The sequence below is a fragment of the Eretmochelys imbricata genome, chromosome 17 (assembly GCF_965152235.1).
Source record: "Eretmochelys imbricata isolate rEreImb1 chromosome 17, rEreImb1.hap1, whole genome shotgun sequence".
NCBI lineage: Eukaryota > Metazoa > Chordata > Testudines > Cheloniidae > Eretmochelys > Eretmochelys imbricata.
Window position 1 is genome coordinate 9,946,399 of NC_135588.1, and position 23,922 is coordinate 9,970,320.

Sequence of the window (23,922 nt, forward strand, 5' to 3'; positions counted from 1 at the left end):
GTGGGAGGCGCCCCATGGCATGCTGGGAAGCGTGGCCAGTCCGGGGGGGCTGCGGCGGCGGCGGCCCCCTGAGCCCCTCACCCCGGGCACGGTGGCTCTTCAAACCGCGTGGCCAGCGCTGGCCGCGCCTGGGGGGCGGTGCCCGCTGGGAACGGCCAGTGCCCGGGTGGGGCGGCGCCACGGGGGGGGGCGTTGCCGGCTGGGGGGGCTGTAAATCATTCAGCCAGAGTGGTCCCGTCCAGGGTGGTGACCGTGTTGCATACTAGGGGCTGTCGTCCTGTGGGGACGGTGGCCCCGTTGCATGCTGGGGGCTGTAGTCTTTCCGGGCGGGCGGCCCCGGGGCATGATGGGGGCTGTAGTCTTTCCGGGCGGGCGGCCCCGGGGCATGCTGGGGGCTGTAGTCTTTCCGGGCGGGCGGTCCCGGGGCATGCTGGAGCCCGTAGTCCCAGTCGCAGGGAGCGGTCCCGGGTCGCGGGTCCCGGCTGTGGCGGCGAGAGGAGCTCGGCCCAGCGCAGGCCGGGGGCGCTGCGATTGGAGGCTGTGCCCTGAGCAGGGCTGAGATTCGGGCCCGGGACCCCCTGGAGCGGGGTCTGTGAGGCAGCGTCGCTGGCAGCCCGCGGAGCGCGACGGCCCCAAGGCCGGGTAAGCAGCCCCGGTGGGGGGGAGCCGGGGAAGCAGCCCCGGGGGGGGGGAGCCGGGGAAGCAGACCCGGTGGGGGGGGAGAGCCGGGGGGGGCGGAGCCGGGGAAGCAGACCCGGTGGGGGGGGAGCCGGGGAAGCAGAGCCGGGGGGGGGGGGAGCCGGGGAAGCAGAGCCGGGGGGGGGGGAGCCGGGGAAGCACCCCGCGGGGCAGGGCGGGGGGGGGGGAGCCGATGAGCCAGGTAACTACCCGGGCGGGGAGCCAAGGAGACGGGTAACTACCGCTCGGGGTCGGCCGGGGAGCCGGCCAAATATCCGGGGGTGGGGGGAGCTGCTGAGCTGGGTAAATACCCGGAGGGGTGAGGGGGGCGAGGAGCTGGGTAAATCACCGGGGGGCGGGGGGAGCCGAGGAGCTGGGTAAATACCTGGGGGGCGAGGAGGTATGAGGGGGGCAAGGAGCTGGGTAACTACCAGGGGGCTGGGGGGGGCGGGAGCCGAGGAGCTGGGTAACTACCAGGGGGCTGGGGGGGCAGGAGCTGGGGGCCTGGGTAACTAGCAGGGGGCTGGGGGGGCGGGGCGGGAGCCAAGGAGCTGGGTAACTAGCAGGGGGCGGGGGCCGGGGGCCGGGGGGGGGCTGGGTAACTACCAGAGGGCCGGGGGGGGTGGGGGCCGGGTAACTACCAGGGGGCTGGGGGGGCAGGAGCCGGGGGGCTGGGTAACTACCAGGGGGCTGGGGGGGGCGGGAGCCGAGGAGCTGGGTAACTAGCAGGGGGCTGGGGGGGGGCAGGAGCCGAGGAGCTGGGTAACTACCTGGGGAGGTGAGGAAGCATGCGCCAACCCCATCTCCTAGGTACGTACCCTCAAGGAGTATATGTAACTAACTGAAGCATCCATCCAATATTGCCAGACCCACGCACACGCCAATATCATTGGCCTGGCCAAAAGGATTCATGAGACTGGCCAAAAAATAATGGGACTTAATAGCAAGCGTTGGGTTATTTTTATTTGCTTTCCTGTTTTGGAGCCTTTGGGTTTCCAGTTTCAGCCTTCTCCTTGTAATGAAAGGAAAAAGGGACGGGGGGGGTTGGATGGGCTGAGATTGGTTTCGTTCCCGGAGCTGGGGCTTTAATAATAACAATACCTGTCTCTTATCCAGCACTTTTCATCAATAGCACTTTTGGTCTCAGAGCGCTTCACAAAATGTGTTAAGGGACATGCTAAGTATAGTGAGACTTACGGTAACTTCATGAGAGTTGGCAACCCTTCTCCTCTCTTCCCCTCATTGTTTGTCGTCGTCATTCATTAGCTGTGTTGCAGTAGTGGCTAGGAGTCCCACTCCTGGACCAGAGCCCTGTGGTGCTAAGCGGTGAACACCTGGAACAAAAAAGATGGTCCCTTCCCCAAAGAGTTTTACAGTGTTTTCAGGTGATGTGTCCTACCCAACAGTTAGCTCATCAGGGCTGGGGCCATATTTCTCTCCACCTGTAAAGCGGGGCTAAGAATTCTTAGAGTTCACCAAGGGGTATAGTGAGGGTGACCTAGTATTTGTAAATGTAAAAGCACAGAGGCACCCATAACCAGAAATATTTTATTCCTCTGTAAAGCAGGCCCCCTGTGGCGGGTCCTTCTCATGGGGGTTCTGAGGATAGCCTGAAGATGGAAAGTGCTCTCTTTTTATTTAGAGCAGGGAATTCTTAGATTCCCTTTTCACTCTCCCCCCACGCCTCTTACCTTGCAAATAAATTCCTGATTGTTCAGTCGTGATTTTCTCTGCAATCTGTCGCCGAACCTGGGGAAAGGTCTCTCTTTTGCCACCCTACAAATATGCAATAAAGAAGCTGCTGAAACATACCCTTAAATATTGTCCACGGTACCCAGTAGAACTCCCTCCCATGATGGACTGATTTCATTGTCTGGTCAAACTACCACTAGTAGTGCTACCTAGCGCTTATACAGTGCGTTTCATCCAGAGATCTCGACGTGCTTTACAAAGGAGGTCAGTAGCATTATCCACACTTTACAGATGGGGAAACTGAGGCACAGAGGAGAAAATGACTTGCATAAGGTCAGCCAGTAGGTCCATGGTAGAGCCAGGAATTAAAGGCCAGTCTCCTGAGTTCCAGTCCAGTGCTCTATTGGCTAGGCCACGCTGTCTGCCAATAAGTATTCTTTCCTACAAATCAATTCTTAATATGAATAGGAGATCTGGTTTCAGTTCCTAGCTCTGCCACTGACCTTGGGCAAGTTACTTGTCTTCCTTGTGGGTAGTTTTTCCCATGTGTAAAATGGAGATAATAATACTGATCTCCATTGCCGCTTGAAAGCTTGTCTCTTCCACCAGCAGAAATTGGTCCAGTTAAAGATATTATCTCACCCTCCTTCGTAAAGCGCTTTGAGGTCTGATGAAAGGCGCTATGTAAGAGCGTGGTGGCGGTGTTTGTCGTCTATTTAGATAGACTGTAAACTCTTTGATGGAGGTACTGTCTCTTGTTCTGTGTTTGTATAGGGCCTATCACAAAGGAGCCCTGATGTCAGCTAGTGCCTCTAGGTGCTATTGTAAAACAAGTGAAAACTAATACACCAGTTTGTCTCTATCTTCCAGCTCCCTACTGGGCTGGACCAAGAGATGGGGAGTGTCCTCTATAGTGCTTAGTTTACAAATGATGCTGTTTGAATGCTTCTCTTGAGCTGTTTATAATAGTTCTCAGCTGGGACAATTTTGTGATGTGAGCTATGAAATGTTGTATTACGGTGTGTACACTTTTGACTCTCTCTCCTCCCTCACAAGGCAGGAAAGAAGGACAGAATAACAAACTTTCCCTCTTACAGTAAAGACAGTAATTGAGGGTTTCCTTGCTGAGTGTGGGTGAAGTTTCCTAGCCTATGTCTTTATTAACATGTTAAATCAATGGTGTTTGCTCTTATGTGGCTTGGCTAGTTGGCAAAAAGGATTTCCCCATTTTACTCTACTCTCTGCTTCGTTGGAAAAATAACAACACTAAGACCCTGATTCTGCAATGAGGTGCAGTCAGGAAGACCCATGTAGGGTTCATGGGACTCTGATGGAGTGTGGAGATCTGCCATTCATTGCAGGATCAGACCCTTTAATTCTGTCCTTTACAAAACCTTTATTATCACTCAGTCTGAAGGTCTTTAAAAGCATTTTTATTTAAAACTACATTAACTGGGCTTGAAAATTAAATTTTGTAAAAACATACTTTATGTAAAAACCTAGGACTACTTTAATTGTTTAAAAAAAATCCAAATGAAGCCAGTTGATTTTAAATCAGTATATTTCCCACTTAAACCTACAAGTGAATATGCCTATAAACAAAAATAAAACTGACGTAATTGATTTTTCCCCCCCAAGATAAGAAACACAAAGCACCGAAATAATGGAGGATGGATTATATAGCAGCAAAAGCACAGGTCGGGGTACCTGAAATAAGATAAAAAGGAAAGGAGTACTTGTGGCACCTTAGAGACTAACCAGTTTATTTGAGCATAAGCTTTCGTGCTCACAAAAGCTTATGCTCAAATAAATTTGCTAGTCTCTAGGGTGCCACAAGTCCTCCTTTTCTTTTTGCGAATACAGACTAACACGGCTGCTACTCTGAAACCTGAAATAAGATATGAGACCTGGGCTTTATTCCCATTCCATTCCTATGACAGACTTACTAAGTGACCTTGATAAAAAGTCCTGGACAAATGAAAGGTATTATTTTGTTCAGTGATCTTGTCGTGTGACAGTACTCACACAAACAGGTCTTGCTGATCACAGCTTATAGTGATTAATCGCCTGTAGATCAACAATTGAGATGTGTGATTGCCTGTGATTCATACTGATCTCTGGGATGCTTGGTGTTAATGTGATCAGCTAGGAAGCAACTTCCGTTGTGTTCAGAGGTAGAAAAGAATGTATGCTTTGTTTTCTAGGGCTGTTCAGCTCAAGGTTAAGAATGTTGATAGCTCATAGGAGTGCCATTCGAGCCAGTTATAACCTGACTGACCTGCCTTGGCCTAATAAATGCTTTGTGGAATTTGCTGTGTCCTTGTGGGTTGCAGAGTTTGCTTCCTACTCACTGTGGCTTAAGAGAGCCCACCTGTCATGATTACTCAGATACAACAGTCAAAATGGGAAATGATGCTATAAGAGCATTCTTCTATGCCTGTAAAGTCAGGAGTTCTTCAAATCTCTTACAATTAAGATGCCGTGTGTAGCTATCAAGAGGTTTTTCTATATCAGATGAATGGTTAGCTCTTTCATGCTGTCTGTATGGTGGATAGCAGGTTATTTGTACAAGGCCACTGATGGTACGGAGAAGTGAGATGACAAGGAGAAGCTTGCAATCTGGAATGGACAGATAAGTAGACTATGGCATAGTGGGAAGGAAGGAAAAAAGATTTCAGCACTGGTAGCACAGTGAAATTTCTCCTGGGTTCAGCAGAATGCAGTGCAGTGCCCATGAAATCTAGATCCCAAATCCTCTAACTGGAAAAATCTGGATCTGACATGTTAGATTTGGTCCATCTTTGCTCTTATTCTTTTGGTTCCATTTCTTGTTTACCTTGTGTAGGGATGAGAGAGGAGAGCAGAGGCAAGGGTGGGGCTCAGACTGGATTCGTGACAGGTTAACTTAGTTTCTCATCTGCACTCATCAGTATGGGATGTTCCAGCAAACAGATCCCAAACAGCTTTCTCCATATTAGAACTCTAATACAGCATCAGCTACCCTACCTACAGCAGGAACAACTATGACTGGAAGGATGTACCAAGAAATGGAGTATGGATGGAGAAATGGAGTGACCCAAATGGTGATTACAGGGTTTAACTGTAATAATTGAAAACTGAGACTGCCACAGCTGCTATACCGATTTCCAATTAAAAGAAAAGATCTACAAGCTGTCATTTCAGCTAGGGGAAGTGCAGGAAACCCTCCTATTGTGTAGGATGGGCTCTGAGCAAGAAGTGTAATATCCTTCTGGGAAGCTGAGAGAGAGAGAGCAGAGTTCCGGCTGCTGTACAGATACATTCAGACTGCAGTATTTCACAGTGGGTTCAGGTTTGGCTGATGGCTAAACTTTGCAAAGTCCAGAAAAGCTTCATTTGGCCAAATGTGGTGGAAGTGCCATTATTGTTCCGGCTGCTGTACAGATACATTCAGACTGCAGTATTTCACAGTGGGTTCAGGTTTGGCTGATGGCTAAACTTTGCAAAGTCCAGAAAAGCTTCATTTGGCCAAATGTGGTGGAAGTGCCATTATTTTCAATCGATCATTTGAAATAAGCTGCAGAGTTTTGTCTCTTATTGAAATGAAAATCAAAACCAGATTTTTTTGGTGGAGGCTCTTTCATTAAACACTTACCGAATGCCAATGGCCTGATTATTTTCTCATGATTTTGTTGTGAGGAAATAGCTCATTTCCCGACACATTTGTAATTAGGCATGCACTCAAACCTTGATGTTGAAACTCAGAGAATTCTTCTATAGTTGCCCTATTTCAGTCTTTCATTCAGCCTTTCAGTGATGCCTGCTGATAATACCTTGCCTTTCTTATCAAAGTGGTTTATAAACATACATTAAGACCAGCAATGTTCCTGGCTGGCTACTAGAATCCAAATTCTGTCTTTTTAAAAGAAAGGGGGGAAAAGGAGGACAGGGATAACCATCTTAGGTGGGATTTTTAAAAGTGCTCTAGCTCTGCTCCCATTGAAGTCAATGGAAGTTATTGTCTTCAGTGAGAACAGTAACAGTGCCAGACCAACACTGAGTGCGGTCAGAAACCATAGAGCTTGTCTAATAAAAACCGAAGAAGATTCCCTCAGAACTCCGTTGCGGAAGCTATCCAGCTGCTAGGTGTTGGTAACAATCCACCTAGGCTAGCTTTGACGTGGGAACCCCAGGGTGAAAGACTGTATCCTCTTACAGTCCCTCCCTTCTATGACGCAGGCTGCATGTTTTCATTGCAGACGGTAATTCTAGGCCTCCTCCTTGATCTCATCCTCTTCCCCTTGTTTCTAACCCCACCCAGGGATTGAGCAATTTATGACTATTTCTACCCTGCCCTCTCCATCCGGCAATTCTTGACCCTCCCAACCACGGCGGAATCCATCAAGCCAACCCTCTGCAGAGTCGTCATCTACTTGCAGAAGGAGATGTCTGGGGACACGTGCCTCACCACCATCTGCCGGTCTTCAGGAGCCAAGCCCAAAACCTGCAGCTTCAAAGAGGGTAGCCTGGGCAACAAGTACGTGCGGCTCAACGTTGGGGGCTCCTTGTACTACACCACAGTGCAGGTGCTGACCCGGCATGACACCATGCTGAAGGCCATGTTCAGTGGCAGGATGGAAGTGCTGACTGACAAGGAAGGTAAGGGAGTGCCGACAGGAGCCACATGCGTGTCTGAGACTAGGACTCGGTCAATGCATGGGATTTAGGTGGAGATTTCTTGTCAAAGGCACCAAGGGGAGTAAACTTCCCCCTTCTTTACCAACATTAGTTGGAGCAAGGAATCCTAGAATATCAGGGTTGGAAGGGACCTCAGAAGGTCATCTAGTCCAACCCCCTGCTCAAAAGCAGGGCCAATCCCCAATTTTTGCCCCCAACCCCGAAATGGCCCCCTCAAAGATTGAACTCACAACCCTGGGTTTAGCAGGCCAATGCTCAAACCACCGAGCTATCCCTCCCCATCATTTGCTCCACTCCTGTCGCAGCTGGTATGTGGATGGCCTATGCTGCTGTCAGGACTGAACAGATGCGTGTGGGTTGGCACTCGTAGGATCTTGTGTAGAGGCGTCAATTGAAACATGGGAAGGGGGCAGACAAGTGGCAGCGCTTTTTATTGTTTGAAGCACCGACTCGTGTTGCCAAACCCCGGTGCTGCTTTTTGGGTCTCCGTGGCATGTGCTGCTTGTTCATTACGATATTAAATTTAAATTGAGGTAGCATTTAAAGGCCACAGTCAGGTCAGGGCCACATTGTACTGTGCACATGGATAATAAAAAAGATAGTCGATGCCCCTATGAGTTTACAGTCTAAACAAGCTTAACTTGGCAGCTTTAATTAAATAGGAGAGCAAGGAAGAGCATCCATATGAGCAGTGGCCATGAATGCTTTCACACGCCGTCTAGCAATGGGCTAGGCCAAACTACACATTTAAGAGCAGAAAAAATGTGGGCTCAATAGAGCTGTGGAGTTATGTTGAGAGAGACCATCCCTGATTCGCTCGATACAAATATAAGCAAAAGCAGGAAAAAATCTATTTGCTCATCCCAGGGAAGAATGTTCTTGGGTGTCAAGAGTGTGGGCTTGGGAACATGGGGATCTGGATTCTAGCCCTTGCTGTGCCATGTATTTATTGTGCGAATTTGGGCAAGTCGCTTAACCTCTTGATATTTCATATGGCTCATCTACTCATAAAAGTGGCACTGGTTAACCTAAGGGGCGATGTTGCACCAGGTTTAAACTAACTCAGTTCAGCTTTGTGTATGGATATTGTACTTTGGTATGAAGCTGGCATATATCCGTGTAGCTTGCCTGTCAAATATTCAGTTTAACTAAATCGGTGTGATAGCATATCTTTAGTGTGTTAGACCAGAATGGCTTTTTCCTCATTGGTTTCACTGGCCTGTTCTATATCTTGGCATCCGTGGAATGCTGATCTGATTTCTCTCTCAAGAACTGGGAAAGAGGACTGGTGAAACCTCTGCCAAATGCCAGCAGGTGGTGTGCAGAACTTAGACTCAAATCCCTTTAGAATTTGCAAACGCTTTTGGCAAGTCTCCTCTAGTTTTTTTTAATACTTTCTTAGTACTAAGCTGCCTGGCAATACTGCATCTGCTTCTCTGCATGGCAATGTACGTTGGCGGGGGTCTACCCTTCCCTTGTAGAGGGTTAAGGGAAGAGTCATGTATTTTCACTTAGCTTTTCTTATTGGATTATGCATATTTGTTGTAAACACTTGAAGAATATTTAATTGCTTTAAAATATCTGTTACTACAACAGTCCAATAGATCTCGCTTATTGCTGAACACCTAGATCTTGATATTTATTCGTGTTTGAGTTTATCATGTTCTCTAGGCGCAAGAGATAAAAACCACAAAATCCATTCCAACAACTTAAAAAAAAATCCAATAGGACTCCTGAAAAGCCTTCCCACCCCAAATTCACTCTCATGCCTATTATTTTGGAGATTGGGTTCCAGTGTTCACTGCGTTTCACATGGTTGTACTATTCTGGCACCATGCAAGGTTATTGTTTGCCCATACAACCTGTAGGCAACAGAAATGACTTAGACATGAAGGCAGTAAGAACCAACTTCTCTGGTATAGTGCTGAGCTTCTTTAAAAAATTCCCCCACATTTAACAATAAGCATTTTTATAGATCTAACTGCCTAAACGGTCAGTTAAACAGAACTACTGTAATAGTGCCAATTGGTACCTTCCAATAATATTTAAATGGATCCAAGTCCCCAGTTGATTGGAATCTAATATAGACAAGGCAAGTCACAGAAAACAGTTCTGGGATGAGTGTGTGTGGATTGATCAGTGGAGAAAACAATGCACTAGGATTCTAATGGGGTGTTTTTATCCCTGTTAGTAAAAGCCTGAGTGTTTTCAGATTCTTTCATCTCGGTCTTATTGGGCTTTGGAATCTGCGTGGAAACTTTTTCCTTTTGGGAGGTTGGTGGTTGGGCCATTGAGAAGAGCAATTCCTCTGTCAGTTTCTCTTCTGAGGGCCAGATCTAGCTCCCCTGAAGTCAACAAAGACTCCCACTGACTACCTTGGGAATTTGGGCAAGCTCTGTTGCAAGAGGCACTAGGAAGATGAATTATCCACAGATGAGGCCTGAGAGCTGTTGCACTGAGATTCCATGTTTTGCCTCCTTGCTGAGCTGCTGCTTGCCTCCCGTGGTACGGTGCTGCACTCAAATGTCGTGGTGTTTGTCTTTCAGGGTGGATCCTTATAGACCGTTGTGGGAAACACTTCGGTGTGATTTTAAATTACCTCCGAGACAACACTATCGCGCTTCCAAAAAACAGGCAGGAGATCAAAGAGCTGATGGCAGAAGCGAAATATTACCTAATTCAGGGCTTAGTAGACATGTGCCAGGCAGCTCTCCAGGTAAGACATGGCAGCAGCCTGAGGTTTTTCCACTTCTAAAAATTATCGGGGACCTACCTTCTGTTGTACATGCTTTGAAAGTGCTTGTGTTTAAATGAGGTACTGGTGTAATGAGGTACAGTCTGATATGAAGTCTGAAATGTCTAAAGTCAGTTTTGATCCCCATCTGGGTCTCTTTCCAAGGCAGATAAACTGAGAGACATACCTCTTGCTCTCTCTCTCCCTCTTTTGGATAAGAGCTTAAAACCATGTTGTTCTCTGCTCTTCCTTGACAGTAAGTGTCCTGTGATGATTCGTGGTAGAGAAGGGATTTGGAGCGATGACTTGGCCAAAATATCCCCAGCTAATCCCACTATTGTGCTTCTGGCTTCCACCCTAGAGGGGGCGGAAGTTTAGCAGTTCTGAGTGTGTACGTGGTTTGTGAAGCACTTTGGGAATAAAGTGCTATCGTGGCCTAAATAGAGGCAGGATGGTTCAGTGGTTACAGCCTACAACTTGCAAGACCCAAGTTCAAGTCCTTGCTGTGCCACAAACCCCCTGTGAGACCTTGGACAAGTCACAGCTTCTCTGGGCCTTCGTTCTGTAAACTGGAAATAGTAACATTTCCCTGCCTCCTAGGGATGTTGAGAGTATTAAAGATTGTGAGATTCTCAGATACGGGGGCCATGTAAGTAGATAGACAATTGACTTTGATTTGTTTGGATATATTTTCTACTCAAGAAGCCGGTAGTTGGCGCTCTAGTTCACTGCATAAGGAAGCTGGAGTTAGGATAGCTTGTCGCTTGTACGACAAAGCAGTTTGAGTCCATTTCAGTGAGGTACATTTCTCTCCAACAAATGTGTGATTCGTGATGACTGAGCTACAGTGGGCAGTTGATAAAACTGGCCCAAGCATTTTCCCCTGCCCCTTTAACCCACAGCAGGCTTGGAGTCTGTAGGAATGACATCCATTTGCATCTGAATGTTTCAATTATCACTGCCTTTCGGGGCTAAGAAACATCTCGCTGTATTTCTGAGTTGCAGCTCAAGGTAATATGGTGGGGTTACTATAGCAACTTTGTGCTCTTTCTCTGCGTTGGAGGGCTTGGGAACATGGCTGGAGGTGCCCACAAGTTAGTTATACCTCTTACTTTATTTGAACCAGGACAAGAAAGACTCATACGAGCCCGTCTGTAACATCCCCATCATCACGTCACCAAAGGAAGAAGAGAGGCTCATTGAATCCTCCATGAAAGTAACTGCTTTTCCGTCACCACTCACTCTATTTCTGCCAAGCTGTTTACAGTACAAAACTCACCTGCCCTGCCTTTGTTCTTTTCTCTCCTAACAGCCTGTTGTCAAGCTGCTTTATAACAGGAGCAACAACAAATATTCCTACACCAGGTATGTCTTGAGTGTTCCACGCGGACAGCAAACGTTCCTCGTTGGCTACCAGGGCTGGGTGTGCAAGGGCCTGATTCTCCTCTTCCAGGAGTGTTTCTTCGTGCACCTGAGTGCAGTTACTCTTGATTGACAGAGGATGATCAGGCTCCTTGGGTTGCAGGGGGAATGCAGCCTGTTAGAGCTCAGTGTGTGGGTAGTGGAGGTGGCTGTCTCTCAAAGCGCTCAGAGAAGCGTGACTGCTAATAGCACTGGCTGAAGCCAGGCAGAGTAAGGCAATGCAGGGTAGACTTCCACCCACATGCTAATGCAGTTGTGACCTGTATCTCCCTCTGCAGTTCCATTCCTGAGCTCCCATGCAGCCCTGCTAAGCCACCTTGGTCCAGACCTACAGCACCCCTAGTTATTCCAGCCCCCCCCCCCTTTTGAAATCAATTAATTACATCGTTGTAAAGGACATGTAAAAGGCAGAGATGTGAAACACATCAGAGTGGGAACTGCCCCTGTAAGGCTCTAGCAATAAGGATAGTTGCTCTCCTTGTGTGACACTGAGGAAAGAAACAGAGTGTTGTTCGGGTTCTGTGGTGTCACTCTTGTGACACCACTGCCAAAGTGGCTCCTGGTTTTCCCAGATCAGGAGCTTGAAGCAACACAGCCAGCCCTAAGGCGGGGCTTACAGAACCCTAGCCATTTGCCTTTCATTCTGAAACACCATCATGGCGGTTTTGTCAACCTCCTTGGGTCTCTAGACACATGTGCTGTTTGTCTGCCAGAGAGACTGATTCTAACAAACGTGTAACTCCAGGTGGCCACTAGAGAATGCTAGAAGGCAGCACATTCATCATCCAGCTCGGGGGGGGGCGGTGTTTTCCACGGTACTCCTGGCCGTGCTTCCCTTTATTATCCAGCAATGAGGCTGCGCTAAAGACAAAATAGCATATTCATCAGGAGGGGTCTGAAGTCGGAGAGGCCCTAATAAGAGCGACTGGAGCCGTACGCAGGGAAATTGTGACTCAGTTATTATGCCTTGATGACAGCTGTATGAGGCATCTCTTTATAGACACTCTCTCTTACCAGGGTAAAGAATATTCTCCCCCGCTCCGCCAATTCTTCCCTATCCTCGTCACTGAAGACAGCTTGCTCGCTTACTGTGTCAGTAAGGAGACGATGTGACAGAATGTTTTGGGAGCCAGGACTCCTGGGTTCTTTTCCCAGCCCTGCCACCTGCTCTGTTACCTTGGCAAAACACTTAAAGCCTCTAGTTCCCCACCTGTAAAATGGTGACCATTACCCATCATCATGAAAAATACCTACAGAAGAATCTCCAGGGTGCTGCATAAGCACAAAGTGTGATTTTTTTTTCCCCTGTGGTTTTAAGGGTTGTCCATTTTACTATGTTGCGTCTACAGCTCTTTTTCTTGCCTGGCTATCTCTCCCTCCCCTTCCACGTTTGGAGGCCTCTGAAGTTTGCCCAAGCTAGTTTGGCCCAGGATGACGCAGTGGCTTGGGTTTGCCACAGTACGTCTGAACGCCATTAGCTGAATGCCAGACCAAATCGTCCCACCAATACTAAACACTGAACTTCGACACTTCTAGGATTCGGGGCCAATCGGTCTCACGCCCCAGGGAGCGGAAGACTTTGGCCTGCTCTATTCCACCTGTCTTCAATTTGATCGCCAATGGTTCTCAGGCCTCTAAAGCGAATACTCCCTGCCTTAGAGCCTACTTCTGCCACCCTTCTTATGGGGCGTGCCTTGCTTCACAACTAGTCCCACTGGCCTCAGCAGGGCTACTAGGGCTTATCTTCATGTACAGTGCTGCAGTTGCACCACTGTAGTGCTCTAGTGAAGATGTTACTATGCTGACGGGACAGTTTCTCCATAGGCGTAGTTAATCCAGCTCCCCGAGCGGCGGTAGCTATGGTGAGGGGAGGTTAAATCGGTATAGCTCCGTCGCTCAGGGGTGTGGATATTTCACACCTCTGAGCGACATAGTTGTACCAATATAGGTTTGTAGTGTAGAAGTGGAGCACCACGGGGTGGGGCACCAGCATCTGGATTGAATCTGGGGCTCTGGACCCAGAAGAATGAGCCTTTGCTGCCTGAGCTAAACGACCAGGTCTGTTAGCCACGGCTGCTGCAGGCTCATCAACCTCTGTGTGGCCAAGCCACACGTGAGGGGTACAGAGCACCGTTCCGAGTGGGTTACATACGTTTGGTTGAATTGGGCCAAAGTAGTAGGGGCCTGTCTTTTAGAGTTGGTCAAAGTGGGTTTTAGCGTCAGCTTGACCGTGTTGTTTACACGTCTTACGATGTGAATTACATTACATCGTTACCAAGATAGGCTCAAGGTCACTCAACATCTTTATTAAACTCAAATATATTGAAGTGATACTGTGGGTAAAGTTCTCAAGGGCAGTTACATCACTTGGATGCTTTTGAAAATTGTGCCCTGTATCATCCTAGGTACAAGGAGGACTCTGTAAAATGACGGTTCTACTGACCTTGGACACGTTCTGTGACCCTTGCGTTGGCTCTCTGGGGTCATTTCCTGTTGCCATGCTAAATAGAACCATAGTAAGCATATGATTTGATTAGCTCCGACGTTGGTCAGGATGCAGGTTTTGATTGTTGCTATAATGACATAGGAAACTGCTACCATTATATTAATTACATCATTTGACCTCTAAAGGAGCATTTGCTCGGGGGAGCAGAACATCCTATTTGTGTTCCAAGTTGGCTGTTCTCCAGTGCATAGCAATGAGTCAGTAGCTGTATCCTCCAGTTTAGATTAATGCTTGCAGCCATGGTGGGGTAGGAATATTAAGCCTGTGCAGTTTACGGTGCAGGCCAATTGCTAAACCACAAAGACCTTTTTACTGCCTTTGCTGCTGTGTTTCAGTAACTCGGATGATAACTTACTGAAGAACATAGAACTGTTCGATAAACTCTCTCTCCGCTTCAACGGCCGAGTCCTCTTCATTAAGGATGTTATAGGGGATGAAATTTGCTGCTGGTCTTTCTACGGACAGGGGCGGAAGCTCGCTGAGGTCTGTTGCACCTCGATAGTGTATGCCACAGAAAAGAAACAAACCAAGGTACTGGGAATTGTCTTCCTTGAATCTTGTAGTTAGGTAACAAAGTTGGTAGCGCTTTACACAGCCACGTGAGATCTCTGAGACTCAGACCAGGTCAGAAGGAGAAGGTAAGGTCAGGGGTGATCTCAACTCGCTGACTGAGCCGTTGATGATCAATGAAATCCAAATGACTTGGGCCACTCACTGGCTAGCACAGTTGTTCCCCTACTTTTTACTGGTGACCCACCCAATTGCCTTTTGTCCGCATTATCCTTGCGTGCTCGCTCGCTCTCTCTCTCTCTCTCCAGCCTTCTCAACCCTCCAGTCCCCTGGTTCTCACTCTCCTAGCTCTGCCCCTCCTGCAGCCTCAGCCAGGCTGTGATGGCTGCCAGGTGTCTGCTCGCTGACTCCAGCCACTTCTTCCATGCCACTGCTGTCCAGATCCTGCTCCCTATGCCACTGCCAGAGGAAGCAAGAGCATGGGAGGGAGGGACTGCCTCTGGGGCATGCGTGACCCACTTAGACCTTTCCTGTGATTCACTGGTGGGTTGGGACCCTCTGCTTGGGGAACACTTGGCTAGCAAGCTGCATTCTGTCCTGGGCATATCAGTATCCAAAAAATGCTGACAGATTGAACAGAATTCAGAGAAGAGCAAAATATGATTAGGTCAGTGGAAGGAATAAATAAGGAGGAAAGATTGAGAGAGGGAATTTCAAAAGCACTTCAATAATCTTTAGGAGAACAATCCCATTGAAAGTCAAGAGGTCTTGGTGCTCCTAAGTCACATAAGAGTTTTTGAAAAATCCCCCCTTTGAATGAAGTATCTAATTCTTCTCCCAATTAAGCTGGTGTAAATTACCTTCAGTTGAATTACTCCAGACTTACGCTGGTGTAACTGGGAGCAGAATTTGACCCTATGTGTGGCTTGACTAAATAATAATGTGTAATGGGGCATAACCATCTCCAGAAGGTTGGAAGATGCAAATGTCAAAAGAGGAGAATTGTTCAGAGGGGAACGTGTCAGTATAAATAAAAGTAGGGTAGGATAAAATAGACAAAAGGGAAATTTGGGCTGAATATTAACTGTTTTAAGAAGAAAAATTTGTTGCTTTATTATTAATTACAGTGTGATAAATCTAGAGTAATTCCCCTGGCCTCAACAGAGGTACTCCTGTTTACACTGATGCAGGTGAGACTAGAATGAGACCAGACTTTGCAGTCAAGTATCAGAAATGACATCCTGACAATGAGATGTGGTAGATTCTGCAGGAGTCTCCCAAAAGAAGTGGCAGATGGCCCAAGAGTTGGGACATCAAAACCTCGGCTAGTGAAAGCACTAGAGAACATAAAGTAAAATCATACCCTGGGGGATGCGATGAGATTATCTCACAGGTCTCTTCCTCTTAGAACGGTTTTACTGTCTTTACCTCCATCCCCACATGCATTAGCATTTGAAATTCCTTCACCAATAAGTAGTGGAGTGGTTCCTGCCTTGTTCCCCAGTCTGCATCAGGAAAAAGCATGCTGTCTCTTCCCTAGGTTGAATTCCCCGAAGCGCGTATCTACGAGGAAACCCTAAACGTTTTACTGTATGAAACTCCACGCGTACCTGACAACTCCCTGCTGGAGGCCACGAGCCGGAACCGAAGCCAGGCATCTCACAGCGAGGACGATGAGGGCTTTGAACTGCGTGACCGAGTGCGCCGCATCCACGTGAAGAGATACAGCACTTACGACGACCGGCAGCTTGGCCACTAGCCTGCTGGCAGAGGAGAAACGGTTTGCTTTGTTCATAGAGCTTAAGGAATGTGCGGAATTAGTCCCGGAAGCAGGGGATTGATTCTCAAATGGTTTCTCTGCTTCCTAGAGAAGCAGCCCAGCATCTGTGCGCGCAAACCAAAAGCAACACTTAAGGCCAGAAGCTTTCAGAGTCATTGTGATATTACTTGTGCACCATGCGGTGTAAATAGAGAGAGCAGTTCTTCATGTGCTGCGGATGGGAGGGGATCCCAAGAACCTGCCTGTGGAGCTCATTTGTTCTGTTATAGGTTGCGGCCACCAGGCATTGTACGTCTTGTGAGAAGCGATGTATTTTTCCATTTGAGGATGCTTCTGTTTGAAAACCCATTGTCAGAGACACCATAAGAGCTGTGTGCCGTGGAATTGCTTAGTTTTGAAATTCTGTTGCAAATGAAGCTCTGTGGGATTCGTAGCACGTTCAGCAAATGCTACGTCTTGCTGCTCAAGCTACTCTTTCCTTATGGAGCAAGTAGTTAGATTCCCATGGCATGAGAGGAGGCGAATTTCCCCTTTTGTGCAAAGATCACCCTGGGTGCCGAAACTGCTTAGCCTGTCTCACTTCAAGCCAAGCTTTCAGGAATCAAGCTAACAAATAGCCCAAATGGGGGAAGTTTAGAGAGTAAATATTAAATGACGTGATTATTAAGAAAGAAAAAAAAATCCTAAAGGTGTGGAAGCTTAAAAGAAAACAGAGCCCTGGCGAAATTATGGGCATGGTGGGACCTCTACCCTCTGGGGCTTTGGGTGGGGAGGGAACCCTGTGTTAATAGATCCTGGGGAATTGAGGGAATCTCTCTAGAATTAGTCACTAGATCAAGAGGGCCGCTAAGCGCTGCTTGGTGTCATGTTTCCTCAAGCTCGGAAAAAAACGGTTATTGAGGGAAAATAACTAAAGTGTAGAGCAATGAAAGCTCACTCACCCTCGCACAGTTGGGGTTGTCCATGTGTTTCTGTTCTAAGTCCCCTCTGAGGCCAGGAGGTGGGAGTGGAGGGATAATGGCCATTACACCTTGTTAGAGAGCGGAGCTCTGTCTCTGCACAGCCCCAGGAGAGAAACTTTTTATACTGAATTTTAAACCGTTTCTTCAGCTGACCTTTTTTATAATTGTTTTTAAAAGCTCTCCTGTGACTCAAATGGATTTTTTTAAACATATATTTTAAAAAAGAGAGATGTGTCAAGCGTGTGCTCCTCGCCTCTTGGTACTACAGTGGCAACCCTCCTTGGGCTTAGGGGTTTTTGGACTTGAGCTTTGATCTGAAACGTGACTATCCAGTGAGAGAACATGATGGTCCCAACTTATTTGGTAGCCTAGGTGAAAACTTAAGGGATTGATTTTTCTGAAGTTCTGAGCACCCACAACTGCAGCTGAAACCAGTGGGAGCTGCAGGTGGTCAGCACCTCTGAAAATCAGGCCCAGTGTTTTCCTATCTCTTCCCCCTTGATGACAACTAGTGATCCCAGCTGGCACTTCAAACATCTGGGTTTGCTGACTAACCAAGACAGCCAGCTTTAGGCTTCAAATAAGAACTGGCCTCCAATCTCAATGTTTGGTTGTTGTTTGCAGAGGAAGGGGCAGCCCTACTGCACACAGGAGATGACTATATAATGTGCAATTAGCTGTGTGCCTTGGTTCATTATTGCATCTAGGATTGTTTTAATGCAGGGCAGCAATTTGTCTAGCAGCCAGGAATTAATTGCCACCCGTCTAGACTGGCTTGTTGCTTGCGCGGCGGTGGTGGATGGTAGGATTTTTCCAAGCTTGATTTTCCAATGTTTTCATGAGAAATAATTTCTTTTTTCTATTCATAGGAGAATCTGAACTTAGTGTGTTGGGATGGGGGTGAGAGTCACTGCTCGGGAATATCCTGATGTAACTGGACTGGTGCTGAGTGCGAAGCATGGACAAGGGCATGCCAGGGTTTCTACCAATTCTTCTGACTGAGACTGACCTCTGCTTCTAATAGATGCAAACTACAGCCTGCCCCGGCTTACACTTAGGCATCAGCAGTGGTGCAGCTATGCTGGTTGCTAGTCACCAAAGGCTGAGTTGGGGCTTGTCCCACGTGTAGACAAGGTCTTGATTTAGAATTGATGTTTTGGGGCCAAATCTGGGCAAGTTCCAATTCAAGCAAGTAAGCTCCAGTTTCTCAGGATTTGACCCTTTGTAATGATCAAGCTGGCTGACTTTCTGTCTCAAAGGAAAAATAAGGATTGTTTCGAGGCCTTTTAAAATATGTGAATAAGTTGCCACAGGTGTGGGGGTTTTATTGCCTTCAGAGTAGTCTGTGGAGAGAGAAATGAGGTTCGGATGCTAGACTGGCCTAGCCTCCCAACGTAATAAACCATTTAAAAACCCAAACTACTCAGTACGTTTAGTGCTCTCCCTCTCTCCAGACAAACATCCCAATCTACAGCAGTCTGGTTAGACAAAAGATTTTGAATACTTCAACTCCATGGAGCTTTAGCTTTGAAAATTCATTAAATGGCCCATGGAATGTGTTGTTTAAAAAAATAACGCTTTCAGGTTACAGTGTTAAGTATATTTTATTTCCCTAGATGTATTTAAGCTATAAACTGAATAAGCTAGAGAATTGTTTTATTTATTAATTGGCAGATAAAATGCATAAACTTTGGTAAACTCTGGGGAAAAATATAGTCACGTTTGAAAAATTGGCCTAATTATTTTGGGTGCCCAACTTGAGACATCTTAAATGAGCTTGATTTTTAGAGGCTGGTTGATTGGTGCATTCTGAAGATCAGCTCTCTTTAAGGAGGCTCAAGCTGGGCATGCAAAGTCATTAATCGTGTTTGAAAATCTTGGTGATAAAATCTTTCATATCTAGGTCACCAGCTTAAATCCAGATCACCTGTCATTCGAGCAAATGATTTTTTTTTCCCCTCTTTGTTTGGTGACTGAAACAAAAAAATCTGGAAAAATCTGGAAAAAAAATCTGGAAAAAAAAATTATTTCAAACCAAGAAGGAATTTTTTTGTGTTTTATCAACAAAATGAAAAACTATATTGTTTGAGTCAAACAAAACATTTTGAAGATTCTTTCAAAGCAACGCTTCAAAACATTTTGATATTTCCAAATGTGTTTTTAAGGTTTTTTGGCCAGAACTATTCATGACCCAAATTCACTGATAGTTTCAGAACCCTCCCCCTGTGCATTTTTTGACAACATTTCTATTCACCGAAAACCCTTGCCCCAGTCTAGTTGTGACCACAAGCTGTTACCCTCTGATGGCTGTTTAGTGGCACATATTTGACATTAATTGAGGGGTCTCAGTCTAGTTCTCGGTAGCCAGGACTCCACATCATAACACCTCCACCACAATTGGCAACAAGTGACTCGTTGGCAGAATGGCCAAGGATGGAGAGGACCATGGAGACTGAACTCCCCTTCCATACCAGGTGTAAGGTAGATGGGGAGAGTGCTGTGGTAAGCGTGCTGGGCCACTACCCATGCTGTACCCGTTCTTTAGAGAAATGGGAGACTTCAGTCTCCAAGACCATCAGGCTGGCGCCCTCTTCACAGCACTACGCTCATGTGCAAATTTAAAAGCAAAATCCCATGGGATTATTTTCCGCAAAATCTTTCAGTTCACAGCGCGAAGCTGTGATGTGCACGGGGCCGGCTGGGTATTTTGGAGGGAACAGATATTTGGAAAGAATAGGGGGTCAGCCTCCATTAGGTGTTTTTGTCTTTTAAAAACAAGATTGTATGTGCCTCTTTACAGAGTGTTAGTTGCTACAGATTCTCTCTTTGTTTGGCCACGCCTCCTGCATGTGGAACGTGATCTCTTCGTTCTCCTCACATCCAGCAGTGAGTGTTGCCCCAGTCATGCCACCACACCTGCCTTTTGCTGAAAGGCCTCTTTAAAACACTATAAAAATCAATAACCTGCTTTTTATTGCTTTCTGTGATGTTTTGTTTTCCAGATGGTTTTGACATCACGCCAGCAGAAATACAGCTGCTGAGATTTGTTTTGACTAAGGCTTTTGAGATCTCTGAATTCCGGTTATTTTAAAAAAACGTCAATTTCCCCATACTATAACTTCTGAAATATGAGTTCTGTGAATCCAGGGACCCTTGGGATGGTTTACTCCTTTTTTTTTTCCTGGGAAACTAGTGGGAGCAATCAGTGCTGTTCAGGGCATGGTTAGGTGACAAGTTAAAATGCCTGTGGCTGCTCAAAACTAGCAGTCCCATTGTTACAAGCAGTGGTGCACCCGCCCCAGGAATAGACCAATGGTGGGAGAACATCGGAAGATCCTCAGCATTCGTAGAGAAAGGTAGGGACCCTGTGCTAATAAACAGACCTTCACAGTGTGAAATGACTGTAATGTTAGACTTGCTAAGTAAGACCGTACTGTATCTATACAGAGCTTAGAACATTTCTTGGCCCGTGTGATTACCTCGTTGGACAGTTTTACATAGTCTCACTAAATCCAAATGCAGCAATGGGCAGTGTCATTGTTTCCTTATTAAATCATTTGGAAACTTTTCTTTAACCAAAAGAGTTGAATGATCTAAAGATTTTTTTTAAAAAAAGATTTCTGCATATTTCAATACAGAATGTTAATTGAATGTTCTCTTTTATTGCACATAAACCGTGACATGTTGATTGTACAGTATGACTACCTAGATTCTGGTTATGTTTAATAGTAGTAGTTTTGATGTAACTTGTGCTCTGTATTATCATTTTAACCCTCCTTTATTTACTTAAAGGATGTAAATTGCTTAGATGTTATTGAATCCTAGGTTACATTTTTGACATTTATATAATTGAGAACAAGTACCATTGTGAAGGATAATGCAGCTTTGAAATAGTCATTGTACTAAGCACAGTCTTTGCTTATTTATAGTAAAATGCCCTTTGCAGGGTTGACAAAGCAGCCATTCTTGCTGAGAATATTTTCTCTGCTGTTTTTAAATAGCACATATTATGATCCCCCCCCCTTCCGACAGCGTAGATTTTTTTTAATTTGAGGCATTCACAGCTGCGCGTTAAGAGGTCTGTAATAACTTCCTACAAAGACCATAATCACCTACATTTGCGTTCTATTGATGTGCCTGTGACTCTAAAATAGCCTTTTGGAGGAAAAGAAAAACCTCTTTGCCTCATTTGCAGCATGTGAATTTTAACTACACCAGCAAGCAATCATTAGCTGGTGCAGTCTTTTTGAAGTCCTGCTATCGTCTGCACACTTGTGTTTAAGTGAACTTTATGCATTCAAATTATGAAATTAGACTAAGGAGATGAATGGGAAATATTAACAGATATCTGTACGTGACCCCTTTGACAGGGGACTGTTTATGTGGCATCTGTGCTGGGAAAGCTGCATTCTCTAAAATGGGGTCCTAATGAGTTGCAAATGCCCTCCTCCTCTCTATAAGGAAGGGGGCTTGGAGCTTTCCAAACGAATGTCTTATATTAAGCAGCACTTTAATATCCATTTTAATTAGGCGATAACATCAGTTGGGATAGCGTTGCAGGGTAGCCGTCTCCCACTGCTTGATAAATGCCGAGACAAAACTAAATGTTTAACCTTTGCCTTGACATTTAAGCTTCAGAACGAGAGACATTTATCCCATGGTAACGTTCCATTTCGCTGACTTTTTCTCTTGTACTAAATGATGAAAAATAAATAAATAATCTGGACCGGTGGGGCCCAGGAGTGACTGACGCTGTGCTATTTCTGAGAGCTGCATTCTGGCTGGTCTAGAAAATGCTTGTTCTGGTCTTCAAACACCCAGAAACCAGAGTAAGTTTTTTTTTTTTTTTTTTTTCTGAATGCTTCTGACCAAACAATCCAAAACCGAATCATGTTTTCTGACAATCCTTTTGCGTTTAAAAAAAAAAATCTCCTGTATAACCAAATGTAATGCCAAACCCCTTCTATTGGGAAAATGGAGGTTTTACTGAGAGATTTGCCCTAATCCCAGCATCTGCCACTGACTCGCTGTGTGACCTCAGACAAGTCACTTAACCTTGGTGAACCTCATTTTCCTCATCAGTGAAAATCGGGGTGAGACACTCCCTACCTCAGAGGCTTAATTCATTAATGTTTATAAAGCACCTTGGACTACTGTAATTGTTTTTTACCAGAGACGTCAAATTATTATGGTGACTGTTCATAATTTAGCTGACATTCTGTGAACAAGCTGCTTTCTGACCACAGGAGCTTTCATTTTGTTCTGGTTTCTAAATCTCTTAAGGGTCAGTCTTGCAAGGGAAATAAGTTGATGGAGTAAACTTATTAACCAATAATACAGTATTTTCCTCTGACTTTCTGCAGTGCATTGAATGGAAATGGGTCACTGATTTTTAATAAATTGTGTTATATTTTAAGTGGCTCGTGTTGAATTTTCATTGGTGTTAGAGATTTTTTTGAACTGACGCATGTAAACCCAGAGTACACAATTCTAGCTCATGCATTGGTTCCAGGTCTCACCTCCAGCATAACATTCCTTGCACCACAGACATGTAATGCCAATTCTTGATCCGTAGGTTGTGGGCACTGTTAAGAGTGCTTGCCTTTCACCCATTTGACTAAGTCCATCTCCCTACAAATACAGGCTAAACTAGAGTGTTCATCTGATGACATTCTCCCTATTTGTATGCAGCCTGCCTTTTTATAAGGACACCGTAGATATTTCCCTACATCACCATGTTATGATTTTTCTGATTATGATTATGATTTTTATTTCTATATATCCAGAGGCTGATATGGCTGTTTTTATCTGTACTAACTTCAGTGCTTTTCATGTTCACTGTAACAATTTATGATCTCTAGCTGATCAGCAATTCGGTGGTTCTTTTCAACAAAGGGTGAAACAAGTGAGATTTCTTTTCACAGCTACTCCTGCAAGATGCATTGATTGTCTAGAATGGTGCATCCTTTTTGGCGCTGTCTTAACCGTCTTGGGCATGTGTTCGTTCGCCTAGCAGCTTAATTTAGCTGCCTCTTTTGCTGCTGGCACCTGTGTATTTTTTTTGTAGCCACCTGGTTGAGATTTCTAGTCTGAGTGTGGTTGGTATAGGAAGGAGCCTTTCCTCACTTCAACTGTTTTGTTCTTCCTTTCCTTCTAATGCCGGCAGTCTGGGTTTGCTACAATGTCAGACTCCTCCTATTGCTACTGCGTCATCGGTTCCAACCTCGGCCACAAACTACCATTGGTTCCCATAGTCCTCATGGAGAACTTGCTTATTCATGATTTGGCAGCTTCTACCCCGGCTTTATGAGGCGGCCTTGGACATTATAAAACTCAAGAGCATGATGGCATGAAGCACCATAAGAATTCATGCTCTCCCTCCATTACCTGCTCCTGTGGCCCACTTGTTGGGTGGGGCAGTGGTTCCTCGTGATTGGGGGATGTGTGTTACTCCTCTGCATCTATTTTGTTGTCATCAAGCTTCCATAGAGTTGTGTAATTTGCCACACAGATTGGGAAGCTGCTATTTTTTTCCTCTTCCGCCTCTGCTAATAGGGTTTCCATCTGTCACGCGCTCTGCTCCTCTATGCAGTCCAGATCAAGTTGCTCCCAACGTGAAGACTCTTCCATTCTCCTGAATATTGTATAGTGTGGTCAGTTGTCTCCAGTGAGGATCTAAGTAGGCATGATATATTATGCACATTCCAGTAACACCTAGAGCCCCCAACAGATTTGGCCCCATTGCGCTAGGCACTGTACATTTTCAGAGATGGTCCTGCCCCACAGATTCCTAATTTCAGCTTTGGAAAAGCAAGCTTTTCTAAAACCCAAGTTCAGTAGAAATATTTCCATTTTTTTAAAAAAAAAATGACGTCACTTAAAAATAAATATTCCCTGCAGTTTTGTGATCAAAATGTTGTTGTTCTACCAGGATCTGAAAGTGAAATTGACTGTGAATCAA

General features: G+C 45.9%; 1 protein-coding gene across 2 annotated transcripts; it reads left to right on the top strand.

Annotated features, from left to right (window-relative positions):
• Positions 1 to 457: 457 nt before the first annotated feature.
• TNFAIP1 (TNF alpha induced protein 1) lies at positions 458 to 22,377 on the top strand. 2 transcript variants are annotated; one of them, XR_013348295.1, is made up of 8 exons: positions 458 to 642; positions 6,671 to 7,008; positions 9,594 to 9,763; positions 10,908 to 10,997; positions 11,094 to 11,146; positions 14,045 to 14,240; positions 15,760 to 19,847; positions 19,964 to 22,377. XR_013348295.1 is itself a non-coding variant. In XM_077836873.1 (7 exons), the coding sequence occupies exons 2-7, from the start codon at positions 6,795 to 6,797 to the stop codon at positions 15,976 to 15,978; spliced, it is 942 nt and encodes a 313-aa protein (XP_077692999.1). In that variant the 5' UTR covers positions 458 to 642; positions 6,671 to 6,794; the 3' UTR covers positions 15,979 to 22,377. The 2 variants fall into 2 exon arrangements, 1 of the variants encoding a protein (XP_077692999.1); XM_077836873.1 differs by having other exon boundaries at positions 15,760 to 22,377.
• The last annotated feature ends 1,545 nt before the right edge of the window (positions 22,378 to 23,922 follow it).